The sequence below is a fragment of the Stegostoma tigrinum genome, chromosome 38 (genome assembly GCF_030684315.1).
Source record: "Stegostoma tigrinum isolate sSteTig4 chromosome 38, sSteTig4.hap1, whole genome shotgun sequence".
NCBI classification, from domain to species: Eukaryota; Metazoa; Chordata; class Chondrichthyes; order Orectolobiformes; family Stegostomatidae; genus Stegostoma; species Stegostoma tigrinum.
In genome coordinates this window covers 24,425,222-24,441,997 of record NC_081391.1, presented here as the reverse complement: position 1 = coordinate 24,441,997, position 16,776 = coordinate 24,425,222, and the positions used below count along the sequence as shown (strand labels likewise).

General features: G+C 46.2%; 1 protein-coding gene across 1 annotated transcript; it reads right to left on the bottom strand.

The window, feature by feature from the left end:
- Positions 1-13,010: 13,010 nt before the first annotated feature.
- On the bottom strand, positions 13,011-13,922 carry LOC132206544 (proteoglycan 4-like). Its single transcript, XM_059640741.1, has one exon. The coding sequence runs from the start codon at positions 13,920-13,922 to the stop codon at positions 13,011-13,013; it is 912 nt and encodes a 303-aa protein (XP_059496724.1).
- Positions 13,923-16,776: the final 2,854 nt, after the last annotated feature.

Here is a 16,776-nt window from a genome sequence, read left to right as displayed (position 1 = left end):
CATGTGCCATGGTGATTGGAGGGGCAATGGCCCAGGTAGAGACGTTGGCTGCCAATCATACCCCACTGTCTATGGCACCAGCGTCCACGAGATGATCTCTGTGCGTGGATTCTTTTTGGTTATTCTTTAAAGGCAAGCCTATTGTTTATTCCCCATCCATATCAGCCCTTGAGTATGGGGCCAGCAGGGCCAGAGGGCAGTTACTAGACAGCCACATTGCTGTGAGTCTGGAGTCACATGTAGGCCAGACCAGATAAGGATGGCAGATTTCCTTCCCTGTTGGATCAAAGGGATTTTTAGGACAACAGTTATCAGGAACACCATTACTGCTGGCTGGTTTTCAATTCCAGACATATTTATTGAGTTGAAATTCCACTAGCTACAGTGAGGGGATATGAACCTATGGCCCTAGAACATTCGCCTGGGCTTTTGGGATTACTAGTCCAGGTGATATTACCATTCGGCCACCACCTGATGATAGCCCCCGGCTCTCTAATCGATGCTGTAATGTGTGGATCGCACATAATTTTCATTCTGACTCCCCTCCTGGGGATACAATTCTATCGCTTGGGAAACAACCTGCCCATTTACTTCATTAACAGCCTCCCGATGCAGCTAGGTCATTCCTCGCCAGTTCCCATTCACTTTATTAACAGCCTCCCGATGCAGCTAGGTCATTCCTCACCAGTTCCCAGGAGCTACGTTCAGATGCCATGGGAGCAGGCACAGACTCAACATGTTTTCCTTGTTCTCTTCAGTGCCCTGCCTCCCAGGGGCAGGGAGAATTCACCCTAAGGGGGACAGCAATGAGAACCACTCCTTTTAGTATTCTCCAGTTTGCCTTCCTTAAACATTACTAGACTCAGATCATGTAAAAACAAAGGATCGCAGCAACTCCTGAAGCCTTGTCGCCATGGAAACTACCTTTCTTGGTGTTATTCCGCAAATACAACAATAGTTCATACATATTTCTCTCTCAGTTCTGCATCAGTGTATCTCCTGGATACTAGGCTCAGATTTGTGGATGGCACTTGAATCCAAACCCTACTCACTCAGGGGAGGGCAAGTGACCCACTCACCCACATCGTAAAGGCCCTCACTGGCTTAGAGTCATGGAGTCATAGAGCTGTACAGCGTGGAAACAGACCCTTCGGTCCAACCTGTCCATGCTGACCAGATATCCAAAATCAATCCAATCCCATTTGCCAGCATTTGGCCCATATCCCTCTAAACCCTTCCTATTCATATATACCCAGATGCCTTTCAAATGCTGTAATTGTACCAGGCTCCACCACTTCCTCTGGCAGCTCATTCCATACACGCACCACCCTTTGTGTGAAAACTTTGGCCCTTAAATCACTTTTAAATCTTTGTCCTCTCACCTTGAAACTGTGCTCCTCTAGTTTTGGACTCCCCTACCCTGCGGAAAAGACCTTGGCTGTTCACCCTATCCATGCCCCTCGTGATTTTATAACCCTCTATAAGGTCACCCTTCACGCTCCACGGAAAATAGCCCCAGACTATCCAGCCTCTCCCTGTAGATTAAACCCTCCAACCCCAGCAACATCCCTGTAAATCTGACTTCTGAGCTACTCTGCAAATCGCAGATGATGCCAACTTCTAGGCTGATGGAATGGAAGCCGTTCAGTCCACCATCGGTTCCCTAGCTCTTTGATCTACCCCATCCCCAGCCCCATTCCTCTTCTTATTCCTTAGGCCTTTGGGTTTTTTCCTCCAAGTTTTTCTCCAATTCCTTTTCAGAAGTTACGATGGAATCTGCTTCCCCTGCTCTTTTAGCCAGCACATTCCAGTTCACAATGACTCACCGAGTTAATAAAATTACCTCATCTCCCATTTGGTTCTTTGGTCCATCATAAAACCACTTGGGAAAATGGTTCGAGCCTCACTAGTCCCAGTCCTTCACAAGCATGAATGATTGAATCCAATTGCACAATGTTACCAATTTGCCTGTTTGATGAACTTATGGTAAACATTGACCACGTTTCTGTGCTTAACTGAAACCTGATAATTCTTACAGCGAATTAATTCTAACCAGGGGAAAACAATACTATAAATTATCAACACACAACTGTACTTGCTGAAACTCTAACCCCTCCTTAAAACCCACCCCATACCTGTAAACAGCAACTGACAAACAAACAAACAAACAAGGATATAATGGGTGGAGGGATGACTATGCTGGGGAATCACAGTTCAATAGCACCAGTTCATAGGAATTGATTAGAGGTTCCCTTTCCTTCCCGTCTGATCAGCGATCTCCTTATTTGTAGATTCTTTCAGCTCTTTGTGAAGACACAGGAATGTTTGATTCGTTAACTGTTCAGGCTTTCGATTGCTGGTTAGAGGCAATAACTTATACCAAACATTGGGATAGAATATTCAGCTATTTTCCAGGTTTAGTTACTTCATTGCAGAGAGAGAGAGAGAGAGAGAGTCAAACCCATTCTCTGGAGATTTCGGCCTCTGTACTGTTCACACTCTCTCTGCCTGCCTGCCTGCCAAGGAACCAATCAGAAAGTTGTTGTCATGCTGGTGTCTTCTGGTCTCCACAACTGCACCAACCAATCAGCAGGCTGTCTCTGGTTTGTTTTAATACAGACCCATGATGCCATTGCATCTTCGACTCTTGCCCCTCTGCTTGACCAAAGCAACAGTGCCAACATAACTCACAATGAGTTCCAGTAATTTGCTTTAGAAACTGCAACATCTCCTTCCACCGTTTCCCTGGTTTATAGCAGGATCATTTTTCCCATTCTGGTCCATGCCATTCCCTTCAATCCTCTGGTAACTGACCCTGATACTACTGGACAGAGTTTCTTGGTATTTACTGATCAATAACTTTCCTGAATTTGGACATTTCCCCTGAGCAACAATACCAGCTTGAGCTGTTTCTCCAGATAACTAAAGTCCCTTATCCCTGATAAGCCTCTGCTGTATTCCCTGTTAAAGCAATGCGGAGAATTGGCAGGCCTTGCTTTTGTACCTGAATCCAATCTTAATAATCTCGTACCCTTCACTTCAGTGTAAGAGTTGGATTATTTCATCCTGATCCAGTCACTAATGTCCAGCTGGGCAAGTTCAGGATGCTATCTTGTAACCGTCCCCCAACCAAACAAGTATCATTCCCGTTTTGGCAACTGTTTGACTGGTTGGGGCATCACAGTCAACAAAGCCTTGTCCTGAATAACAGGGCTAATTTGACTTGCAATTCCTTTTATATAAAATATAACAGAATAAAGATCATTCACAGTCAAGTAGATTTATTCATTTCCTTACCCTCAATGCAAAACACACTTCCTCCTTCTTCTAATCAGGGGCACCCCCACCTTCCTCTCACTCCTTGCAAAACTGCTGTTGCCCCAGGGACTTCATTGCTTCAATGATCTCATAGGATCTTGGGTTCGCCTGTTGGGTCTTCCTGTAGAATCCCTACAGTGTGGAAGCAGGGCTATTTGGGCCATTGCAACCACACTGACCTCCCCCCCGCCACCGAATAGCATCCCACCCAGATCCACCCCCCTACCCTATCCCTGCATTTCCCATGGCTAACCCACCCAGCTTAGCATGTCCCTGGACACCATGGGGAAATTTAGCATGGCCAATCCACCCTGACCTGCACATTTCTTGACTGAGAGAGGAAAGCATAGCTCCCAGAGAAAGCCCACGCAGACACAGGGAGAATGCAATATCTCCACACAGGCTGCCACCCACAGGTGGAATTGAACCCAGGTCCCTGGCATTGTGAGGTGAGCCACTCCTAGTGGCTTCTTCTGTAGCTGTGAGCTCAGAACTGACCACAAGGTTACAGCGAAAAAATGAATAATGGAATCACACAGCACAGAAGGAGGCCATTCACACCATCATATCTATTCTGGGTCTTTGAAATAAGTTAAGACCATAAAATGTAGTAGCATAAATTAGCCATTCAGCCCATCAAGCCAGCACTGCCATTCACTGAGATCATGGCTGATCCATAATCCTCAACTCCCACTTTCCAGCCCTTTTCCCCATACCCATGATTCCCTTCCTGATGAAAAATCTGTCTATCTCAGCCTTGATAACCCAGCCTTGACACCCCTCTGCAGTAAAGAATTCTAAAGATTCCCTTCTCTCTCAGAGAAGAAATTTCTCCTCAATTCTGTCCTCACTGTGTGACCCCTTCCTCTTAGGTGATGCCCTCTCGTTCTAGGCTCTCCTGCGAACTGCCTAATAATAATTTGCTATGTTTCAATAATGTCGCCTCTCATTCTTCTAAACTCCAAACAATACACGTCAAACCTACTCTCTCTTCATAAGACAATCTGTCCATACCTGGTGTCAGCCTAGTGAAGCTTCTCTGGACTGCCACCAATTCCAGTAAATCTTTCTTTGGATAAGTGAACCAAAACCATCCACAGTATCGCAGCTGAGCGACCATCTCTCCTACTCTGGTGAGGCGAAACACAGATTGGATGACCACTTTGCAGAACACCTATGTTCTGTCCGCAAAAATGATCCCAAGCTTGCAATCGCCTGTCACTGTAATGCGCTGCCCTGTTCCCTGGCCAACATCTCTGCCTCTGGCTTGCCACAGTCGTCCAGTGAAGCTCAGGGCAAGCTGGAAGAACAGCACCTCATTTTCCACTCGGAGACCCTACAGCCCTCTGGACTCAATGTCAATTCCATAATTTTAGGGCCTGAATACCTTCTTCCACGTCCTTACCTTATACCCTTATCCATCGTATGGACTGTTTTTGTCTCAGCCTATCGATTTTCACCTAATGATTCCCACGAGCAGTGTTTCTTTGCTCCTGCTCACCATCATTCATTCATTTATCCACAACGCTGTTGTTTTCTCTCTTGGGGTTCTATCTCCACCCACCTCACTGTCTTCAGCCCATCTTTCAAGGAGAGGCAGTGGCCAAGTAGTATCATCACTAGGTTGTTAATTCAGAGACTCTGGGAACCTAATCCTGTCATGGCAGTTGGTGGAATTTGTATTCAGTAAAAATCTAGAATTAAGATTCTAATCATGACCATGAATCCATTGTTGGGGAAGCCCATCTGGCTCATGAATGTCCTTTAGGGAAGGAAACTGCCATTCTTACCTGGTCTGGCCTACATGTGACTCCAGACCCACAGCAACTACCCCCTGGGCAATTAGGGATGGTTAAAAATACAGGCCTGGCCAGTGAGACCCTCATCCCATTCATCATTAAAACAAAATGCCAATCTTTTTCACAATAGAATCTATTCTGAGGAAGGACCACTGGATTTAAAATCTTAGCTCTGATTTTCTCTTCATAAATGCTGCCAGACCTGCTGAACTTTTCCAGCAACTTCTGTTTTTGTTTCAGGCCAACATTATAGTTGCCTTTCCTATTACCCAGTGAAAGAGAGATCCTATTTGTCCCTCTTCTGCAAATTCATGATTTTAAAGTATTTATCAACTTACTTTTGAACGTTATCATTACTGAGGCTGGAGTGGTTCCTTCTCTAATCTCACCACTTCGCTGGTCATGGGGATGCATTTCCATGTTTGGTACAGTTACTGATGTGGCCAATAATGCACTTCATCTTTTTAGATTCAGAATAAAAAGCCCCATCAACTAAGTTTCTTCAATAAACAACAAATTAATTGATTTATTATAGGGAAGAGACTTAGGGGCTCTTGTGGTGCAGTGGTACTGTCCTTCTCTCAGAGTTGGAAGGCTCAGGTTCAAAAACCACAATTCCAGAGGTGTGTCTTAGCATCTCTAAATGGGTTGATTAAAAATATCTGGAAGCTAGACTCATTCAAGAAACAAGCAAAGCTGATTAACACACAATTTATTTACCCTTCCAGATAACAGCATAAACATACAGTCACACACACACATATACACATACACCAACTCATCCTCACGCTCACACACACTCACACCCACACACACACACTCACACGCACACATGCATACACGTACACCCACACGCACACACACACTCATACACATACACATACGCCACACACATCCAGACAATCACACACACCCACACACTGACACACCCACACACATTCTCACATACCACACGCACCTGCACACATACAAAACCCCGATATGCATCCAGACAATCGCACCCATCCTCGCACTGACACATCCATATGTATGTATGTTTAGATGGGTCACTAAACACAGATCATTGTTGCTGGACAGCTGTGTTTGATTCTTTGGGACCTCTTCAGATGCAATTCCTTCAGAATGTCAAGAGGAACTGTTCTGGAAACCTTTCGGGAATAATAGTTGCTTTGGGTTCTCTGTTCCCATATGGGATCCTTGACAGGGTTTCTCAGAAAAGTATCAAAAAGTTAATTAGGATATTTCCCAGCTTCACAGGCCACACCCTAACAGAGCTCTAAAGGAATGTTAAATAGCCACACTCCTGATGGCCAGAAACTTACACATGTGACATCCAGTAAGTCCAAGCAGTTAACTTAGGCAGTTAGAGAAAGTAGGAACTGCAGATGCTGGAGAATCTGAGATAACAAGGTGTGGAGCTGGATGAACACAGCAGGCCAAGCGGCATCATAGGAGCAGGAAAGCTGACGTTTCAGGTCTAGACCCTTCATCTCCTTTCCACTTCAGGAAAAAGCAACATTGAAAGAAACAATCTAGCAATAGAGAGAGACTTAGACTATTTTCTGTAGCACAGAGAAAGCTGTATCTCTCAGCTGCAACAGCCAACTCCAAACCTCAACTGAAAGTAAAGCCAAAATCCTGGGTCTGTGTGAGCCTGACTCCACACACTCATGCTTCTTTTGTCTCATTTGAAATAAGTCTGAGGAAGCTCAAAGCTGTTTACCTAAAGCTTATGAAGCAACCAATAATGGTACCACTGTGGTAATGCCTCTCTGCAAGAGGGATAGCACAGAACATCACCCCACTCACCAATAACCTTTCATCTCCTTGTTTATCAACCATCCTTCCACCAGGGCCTTGACAATCTACAAAACTTTGTTTCCACCGCCTTTTAGGGAAGAGAGTTCCAAGGAATCAGGATCTTCTGTGAGAAGTAAATTCTCTTTATCTCTGTCTTAAATATGCCCCCTGCTTCATCACAGTCCCTCAGCACAGTGAGAGCCAGCCTTGGTCGAGGCCTCTGTTCAGCGGAGTGCACATTTGGACCCATGCCATTCGATTCAGAATTGAAATTGTAACCAGTTAAAACCACAGAAAATGGGATGTTTGACGCAAATGGGGTAAAATGTGCCATGAAATACATAGGTAGTACGCAACTAAACTGCAGATTAATTACCCTGCTCGGAGTGTTACAAACACTAATCTATTACAATTTGCCCGCTTCAGGTGAGTTTGAAGTGATCCTGTGGACCCACCGGGAATTTCCAGCCAGAATGAATGGCGCATTTCTCACACAGTCCCTCATTGTCACTCTCTGACAGGTGATTGACGCTGCGAGATCTCGGCTCACTTTATTAGTGCCTTAGCTAAACACCAGCCATTTTTACTGCACTCCTTCATTAAAGTACGATGCAGAGTGAACGACTGATCTGGCGACTTGTCATAGAGATCGCCATTCCTCCAGGAATGTCCTGGAGTCTCCCGGGAATTGAAAATTAATTGTCAGGCAATTCCAGTGAGTAGAATTGTTGAACTAATTAAAACAAAATTGTTGTTGCTTTTAAATTTATTTATTGAATGGCTGGACCAGCTTTTTATTGCCCGTCCCTAGTTGTCCTGGAGAAGATAGCGGACAGTTGCCTTCTTGAACTGCTGCAGTCTACAGTCATAGAGTCATACAGTACAGAAATAGACTCTTCAGCAGAAACCTGTCCGTGCCAACCAGGCTTCCGAAAATGACTAGTCCCATTTGCCTGCGTTTGGTTGATATCTCACTAAACATTTACTGTTTACGTCCCTGTCTAAATGTCTACAAATGCTGTAATTGTACCAGCCTCCACCACTTCCTCTGGCAGCTCATACCATACACGCACCACCCTCTGTGTGAAAAAGTTGCCCCTTAGGTCCCGTTCAAATCTTTCCCCTCTCACTTTAAACCAATGCCCCTCTAGTTTTGGACTCCCCCACCCTGGGGAAAAGTCTTTGGCTATTCACCCTATCCATGCCCCTCATGGTTTTATAAACCTCTATAAAGTCGCCTCTCAGCTTCCTACGCTCCAGTGAAGAAAATCCCAGCCTATCCAGCCCCTCCCCATAACTCAAACCCTCCAGCCCCAATAACATCCCTGCAAACCTTTTCTGCACCCTTTCCAGTTGAATAGCATCCATCCTACAGCAGGGTGACCAGAACTGTATACCGTACTCCAAATGTGGCCTCACCAGTGTCATGTACAGCTGTAACATGATATCCCAACTCTTGTACTCGATACGCTGACCAATGAAGGAAAGTGCCAAATGCCTTCTTCACCATCCTGTCTTCTTGTGGTGCCACTTTCAAGGAACTATGTACCTGCAGCCCGGGTCCCTCTATTTGACAATACTCCCCAGGGCTAACCATTAACTATGTAAGTCCTGCTCTGATTAGTCTTACCAAAATGCAATACCTTGCACTGATCTAAATTAAACTCCATCTGCTAGTCCTTGGCCCACTGACCCAGTTGATCAAGACTCAGTTGTACTCTTAGACAGGTTTCTTCAGTGCCCACTATATCACCAATTTTGATGTCGTCTGCAAACTTAGTAACCATGCCTTCTATGTTCACATCCAAGTCATTTTTATAACTGATGAAAAGCAGTGGACCCAGTGCTGATCCTGTGGCACACCGCTGGTCATGTGCCTCCAGTCTGAACAACAACCCTTCAACACCGCCCTCTGTCACCTACCGTTAGGCCAATTTTGTATCCAGTTGGCTATCCCTCCCTGGGTCTCACATGATCTAATCTTACTAACCAGTCGACCATGCAGCACCTTGTCAAAGGCCTTGCTAAAGTTCATGTGGACAACATCTAATGATTGGTCTTTATCTGCCTTCTTGGTCATTTCTTCAAAAAACACAACCAAGTTTGAGAGATACAATTGCCCACGCACAAAGCCGTGCTGACTATCCCTAATCAGTCCTTGCGTTTCCAAATGCCTGTAGATCTTGTCCCTCAGAATCCCCTCCCACACTTTTCCCAGCACTGACGTCAGGCTCACCGGCCTATAGTTCCCTGGCTTTTCCTTACAGCCTTTCTTAAACGATGGCACAACATTGTCCACCTGCCTGTCTTCCAGTACCTTACCAGTGGTTATTGATGATACAAATATCTCTGCTAGGGACCCCACAATCTCTTCCCTAGCTTCCCGCAATGTTTTAGGATAAAAACCGAAAGAACTGCAGATGCTGTAAATCTGGAACAAAAACCAAGTTGCTGGAAAAGCTCATAAGGTCCGGCAGCGTTTGTGGAGGAGAAAACAGAGTTATTGTTTCGGGTCTGGTGACACTTCCTCAGAATGGGTTTGCTGGTCTTTTCCAGCAACTTTGTTTTCATTCCTTTTCCATAATTTATCCATATTTTAAAACTAATAGATTTAAAGTCATTGATCCCAAAGTGTCCCCACTAAACAAAAAAAAACTGGAAGAGCTGCATATTTGCTTCTCAATTTCTAGCTGGCTATTGGAGAGGGCTACAGTACAATTCCGTTAAAGTGATCATCCCTTTCTTATTTATCAGTTCCACCCATACAGCTGCTCGCGACAATCCCTCAGGAATATGTCCTGCCATGATGTTTTCCCTAATCACAAACACCATTCCCCCTCCTCTCCTGCCTCCTTTTCTATCCTTGCTGCAGAGTCTGTATCCTGGAACATTGAGCTGCTTGTTCTGTCCCTCCCTGAGATATATTTCTGTAATAGCTGCAGTATCCCAGTCCCATGTCCCCAACCATGCCCTGAGTTCATCAGCCTTACGGGTCATGCCCCTTGCATAGAAATAAATGCAGTTAAATTTATCAGCCTCACCTCGTTCTCTGCTGGGCTCTTGCCTGCTCTGTATAACTTGCCAACTTTAACTTCTCCAGCAGCCTCAACATTCTCTCTTGTCTCACTACTACTTAAGGTCCCATCCCTCTGCCAGACTAGTTTAGTCCGTCCCGAGTAGCTCTCGCAGACCTCCCCACCAGAATATTGGTTGCCCTCCAGTTCAGATGTAATCCATTCCTCTTGTACAGATCGCTACTGCCCCAGAAGAGATCCCAACGATCCAAAAATCTGAATCCCTGCCTCCTTGCATCAGCGCCTCGACTATTTGCTTCCAATACACCTACAATGTCTTTCTGGAAGGGATTCCAGGACTTTGACCCGGTGACACTGAAGAATGGGTGATATAGTTCCACTCCACCTGACAAGGGGGCCACGCTCCAAAAGCTTGTGATTTCAAATAAATCTGTGTGACTATAACTCGGTGTCACGTGACTTTTGACCCTGTCCAACCCCAGTCCAACACTGGCACCTCCACATCAATATAATTCCAAATCAGGATGGTAAGTGGCTTGGGTGGGAACTTGCATGTGATTGCGTTACCATCTACCCTTCTCCTCATAGACGGTAGTGTCCATAGGTTTGGAAGATGCCATCTGAAGATCCTTGGCAAATTTCTGAAGTGTACCTTCTGGCTGGTGTGCATTGGCGGAGGGAAGAGTGGATGTTGAAGGTGGTGGATGTGGTGTCAATCTGGGGGGCAGCTTTGTCCTGGATGGTGTCAAGCTTCTTGAGTGTTGTTGGGGCTGCCCCCATCCAGGCAAGTGGGGAGTATTCCATCACACTCCTGACTTGTGCCTTGTAGGTGGCAGATAGACTTTGGAGAGCCAGGATGTGAGTGACAAGCTGCAGGATTCCCAGGCTCTGACCGGTGTATATGCTGGTCCAGTTCATTTTCTGATCAATGGTAAGCCACATGATATTGACAGAGGAGGGATCAGCGATGATAATATCATTGAACATCAAGGGACATCAGTTCGATTCACTTTCGCTGGAGGTGGTATTCAGTGCCACAAATGTTGCTTGCCATTTGTTAGCCCAAATGTAAATATTGTGCAGGTGCTTCTACATTTATTTCAGTTTTTTTCAAATACTTTAATTTGTTTGCGGTATATTGAAATTGGACTGTTCCATCAATGGGATGACAAAGACTCATGTTGTCTGTTCCAATTTGCTCTGCGAAGTTACCAACCCTATCTCTGAGGTGGGTATGTGAGAGTCAGTGTCACATTCGCAAGGTGGGGCTCTTGGTCATTAGAACACCAGCCAACATTCTCATCTTCTCACATTTAGGAACTGACACATGAAACATAGAAATGTAGAAAATTGCAGGGTGCAGGCCATTTGGCCCTTCGAGCCTGCACCACCAATCAATAGGGTCATGGCTGATCATCCAAACTCAGTATCCCCTTCCCGCCCTCTCCCAATACCCATTCATCCCTTTAGCCACAACATCTTGCCCCCCTCTTGAATATATCGAGTTAACTGGCCCCAACAGCTTCCTGTGGGAGAGAATCCCACAGGCTCACAACTCTCTGAGTGAAGACATTGTTCCTCATCTCAGCCCTGAATGGCTTACCCCTTGGACTGTGACCTCTAGTTCTAATCTTCCCCAACATTGAGAACAAACTTCCCACATCTAACCTGTCCAGTCCCATCAGGATTTTATACATTTCTATGAGATTCCCCTCATTCTTCTAAATTCCAGTGAGTCCAAGCCTAGTCAATCCAGTCTTTCCTCGTATGTCCGTCCTGCAATCTCGGGGATCAGTCTGGTGAACCTTCACTGGTCTCCATCAGATTAGGAGACGAAAACTGCGCACAATACTCAAGGTGGGGAGGGGAGGCCAGTGCATCACTGTTGGTGGTATCATGCTTCAGTTGTGATATTAGATTCAGGGCCCTAGCTTCCCTCTCCAGGACCATAGAAGATTGCACAGCCACTATTTTGAAAAAGCTATGGGGAATTCTCCCTGGCCAATATTTATCCTCCAGCCAGCATCACTAACACTGATGATGCAGTCATTATCACAGTGTCAGAGCTTGCTGTGTATAAATTGGCAGCCCTGTTCCCTGCATTACAGCTGACCATGCATCACAAAGTAATTAACTGACAGAAGGCACATTGGGATTTCCTAAGGTGCTATGGAAATCCAATTTCATTTTTCTCATGTTCCAGTCTCCAATGAACTGCTTAAGCCTGACTCTGGCTCAGACTGGCTCAGTCTAACCAGTAACAGGTAAGGTGTAGGAAATTGTCTAATAAACATTCAATTCGATTCAAAAACAAAAATCAGCAACACAAAAATAACCCCCACATTCCTTTCCACACTCCAAAGAAAACCTGTTTAGGTTGTTTGTTCAAAGCAGGGACAGAAATACTAATTCCTCTTAAAATGTTTAGATTTTGTTTTGTGGCCCAGAGGTAGTGAGCTTGTAAATTTCAGTGCCTATGCCCTGGCTATTACTGAATGAATCTAGAGAGTGAGCTTGCTGTGAATATTTTATTTCGTTCTATTGTTGAAGGTTTTCTGCTCCGTCTGTGACTGCCTCCTGCTAATAAAAGTAATATTTCAGAGGCTGGGAGGGGAATTAGTCCCTTCGACACATTTGATGAGATACTGCATCAGTGACCAATACTCGGTGACTGATGAGCTAATCCCACTCCGAATTGGAAATGAACTGGAAGCTTTATTCAAGCAAATGATCACACGCACTCTTTCAATGACCAAGTGATAAGGAAAAACAGCAAAGACTTGCATTTATACAGCAACCTGGCTTATCCCAAAGACTTTTGCATTGAGCAAAGTACAATTTTAGGATACTGTACTATGGAAAATATGACATCTAAATTACACACAGCAAGAACCCATGAACAGCCTCAAAAACACATACATATGAAGATATGAATGAGGAGGAGGAATTAGATACTCAAGCATTTTCTGTCATTCATTAAGATCATGGTTGCTCTGATTAATTTCCTCCCCCTCCCTGATAATCATTCGGCATCCCCCTCCCTTCAGAGGCAGCAAGGCTACGGAGTCAGGCAGCCTGGGAAAGCCAGAGTGAGACACTGGCTTCTGCACGGAGCGGGACTGTAGGAGCGACATGGCATGGCCTGGTGTAGCTCGGAGCGGGACTGCAGCAGCGACATGGCATGGCCTGGTGTAGCTGGGAGCGGGACTGTAGCAGCGACAAGGCATGGGCTGGTGTAGCTCGGAGTGGGACTGTAGCAGTGGCACGGCATGGCCTGGTGTAGCTGGGAGCGGGACTGTAGCAGCGGCATGGCATGGCCTGGTGTAGCTCGGAGCGGGACTGCAGCAGCGACATGGCATGGCCTGGTGTAGCTGGGAGCGGGACTGTAGCTGCGGCATGGCATGGGCTGGTGTAGCTCGGAGTGGGACTGTAGCAGCGACACGGCATGGCCTGGTGTAGCTGGGAGCGGGACTGTAGCTGCGGCATGGCATGGCCTGGTGTAGCTGGGAGCGGGACTGTAGCAGCGACATGGCATGGCCTGGTGTAGCTGGGAGCGGGACTGTAGCTGCGGCACGGCATGGCCTGGTGTAGCTGGGAGCGGGACTGTAGGAGCGACACGGCATGGCCTGGTGTAGCTGGGAGCGGGACTGTAGCAGCAGCATGGCATGGCCTGGTGTAGCTGGGAGCGGAACTGTAGCAGCGACATGGCATGGCCTGGTGTATATGGGAGCGGAACTGTAGCTGCAGCATGGCATGGGCTGGTGTAGCTGGGAGCGGGACTGTAGCAGCGACATGGCATGGCCTGGTGTAGCTGGGAGCAGAACTGTAGCTGCAGCATGGCATGGCCTGGTGTAGCTGGGAGTGGAACTGTAGCTGCAGCATGGCATGGGCTGGTGTAGCTGGGAGCGGGACTGTAGCAGTGACATGGCATGGCCTGGTGTAGCTGGGAGCGGGACTGTAGCAGCGACATGGCATGGCCTGGTGTAGCTGGGAGCGGGACTGTAGCAGCGACATGGCATGGCCTGGTGTAGCTGGGAGCGGGACTGTAGCTGTGTCATTGCATGGGCTGGAGTAGCTCGGAGTGGGACTGTAGCAGCGACACAGCATGGCCTGGTGTAGCTGGGAGCGGGACTGTAGCAGCGACACAGCATGGCCTGGTGTAGCTGGGAGCGGGACTGTAGGAGCGACATGGCATGGCCTGGTGTAGCTGGGAGCGGAACTGTAGCTGCAGCATGGCATGGCCTGGTGTTGCTGGGAGCGGGACTGTAGCAGCAGCATGGCATGGCCTGGTGTAGCTGGGAGCGGAACTGTAGCAGCGACATGGCATGGCCTGGTGTAGCTGGGAGCGGAACTGTAGCTGCAGCATGGCATGGCCTGGTGTAGCTGGGAGCGGGACTGTAGCAGCGACATGGCATGGCCTGGTGTAGCTGGGAGCAGAACTGTAGCTGCAGCATGGCATGGCCTGGTGTAGCTGGGAGCGGAACTGTAGCTGCAGCATGGCATGGGCTGGTGTAGCTGGGAGCGGGACTGTAGCAGCGACATGGCATGGGCTGGTGTAGCTGGGAGCGGGACTGTAGCAGCGGCACGGCATGGCCTGGTGTAGCTGGGAGCGGGACTGTAGGAGCAGAGAAGGAAAAGTCGGGCTCTCTTTAAGTTATATTTCTTTATTTTTCATTGTATTTTAAGTTAATGTGAATGGCGCTTGTTCAGTCGATGGTACACACTTTTCACTGCATTTCATATCAAATCCACGTGACATTCGATGATTCAAAAATAATCAAACTAGCCCGCAGCTCTTTGCTTTATTCTGACCTCCCTTTACAAATAACGGAGGCTAGTTTTGTCAATTTTTGTTCAACTGGAGCCTTCCTTGAATCTTGGGGTAACAAATTTTGGAAAATTAAAACCAATGCATTAATTCTGTCATGAGCTACTTCCTTTGGGATCGCAGAATGAAGTCCATTAGGGCCCAGGCTCTTGGCAGCCTCTAGTCAATCCATTTGTTCAGGTGTTTCCCTGGTGTTTGTCATTTTCTTGAGTTCATCCTTCCTTCTATTTCCTGATTTACAACTATTTTTGGGACATTATTTGTAACGTCCACAGTGAAGGCTGATGCAAAACATCTGCTCAATTCTTCGATCATCTCTTTATTTTCCAATTTTCAGTCTCAGTTTCAGCTTTTTACTGACCCAGTGCTCACTTTGTTATCACTTTCCTTTTTTCAGTGTCTACAGGAAAATTTTTACAGTCAGCTTTCATATTTCTAGACAGCTTTCTGTTGTACATCAATGTTCCTTTCTTATTAATCATTTAGCTGTAGGCCATTCGGCCCCTTGAGCCTGCTGCATCATTTAATAAGTGTAAGTGCTAAAGAGCTCATGTGGTGCGATAGCAATGTCCATACTTCAAAGCCAGGAGGCCCAGGCCTCATGTCCCACCTGCTCCAGACAGTTAGCAATGACTTCCCCTGATGGGTTGATTAAAAATACCTTGAGAGAGCCTGGACCCTCTTCCAACTCTATTATGTTTTAGCTGCCTTCCTATCTCCCTCACCTTTATCCTTCATTTCCGTCAAGGGGCTTTGCTTGGAGATTAATCAACAGGAAAGCATGGGAGATTTACCGATGCTGGTTACTGGCTGAAAAACACCATGGGTGATGGGAACAAAAGCTTTCCGATGTGTGTAAGTGCGTGGTTGGGTATTAAATAAAGAGAGATGTGAGTTCTCGGGTCTTGTGATGCTGCGGTGGTGTGCCTACCTCTGAGCTAGGGTCACAGGTTTAAGTCCCTCCTGCTCCAAGGATTGCGATAAAATCCCTGAACGGATTAATTAGAAAGTACCAACCCATGAGTGGTATTAAATTGTACAGGTGTTACACTGACGTTGTCCGGCACCTGCGAGCCTTATGCTCTCTAAAACCCATCGCACATTTGCTGAGTTATGACTGCAGTGGTGTATACAAACAGCCACCGGAGCAGCAATATGGGTCCCCAAACTCCAGTTAATCAGGTCAGTCAACAGCTGCCAATGCTACAGACAGAAGGAAGGATTGAGAATGAAGGAGAAATTAAGAGGCAGATCTCATCAAAACACTAAACAATTTTTACAGGGATTGGCAGGGTCAGTGCTGAGAGGCTGCTTCCCTGTGACTGGAAAGTCTGGACACATGGTCCTGGTCTCAGGATAAGGAGTCAACTGTATCGGTCTGACATACAGAGACGCTTCTTCACTTTGAAGGTTGTGAATTCGTGGAACTCTGCATCCCAGGCAACTGTTGACCATTTAACAGATTCAAGGCTGAGGTGATGGAGTTTTGAATAATTAGGGTCTTAAGTATTATAGGATGGGGTGGAAAGTATATTTGAAAGTCATTAGAAAGTCAGCCCTGATCTTATTGAATTATGCAGCAGGTTCAAGGGGCCGAATGGCCTACAGCTAAAAGATGGCAGCAAACTATTGAACTAATTATCCACAGTTTTGTAAATTGGGGAAAGCTGATTTATTCAAATATCCTCATTATCCAAACAAACCTGGAGCACTTGAAATTAGATCCATATTGAGTATTGTTGAAATAAGACACATTTTGTCAAAGATTTGTATCTTAAATTTGTCAGTACAAAGCGGAAGAAATGCCATAATACAGGTCAACAATATGATTTTACTGCAAACTGTATGTTGTGGAGTTCCAGTTTAGAATTGATACTGCTTCTGAATTGTCCTAATGAGGAAAAAATGATGAACTTGTGTTTTCTTTTAGCAATGCTCAAGCACTGTACTATGCAATGGCCAATCACTATATTATTAAATTTTGAAAGCCAACAGT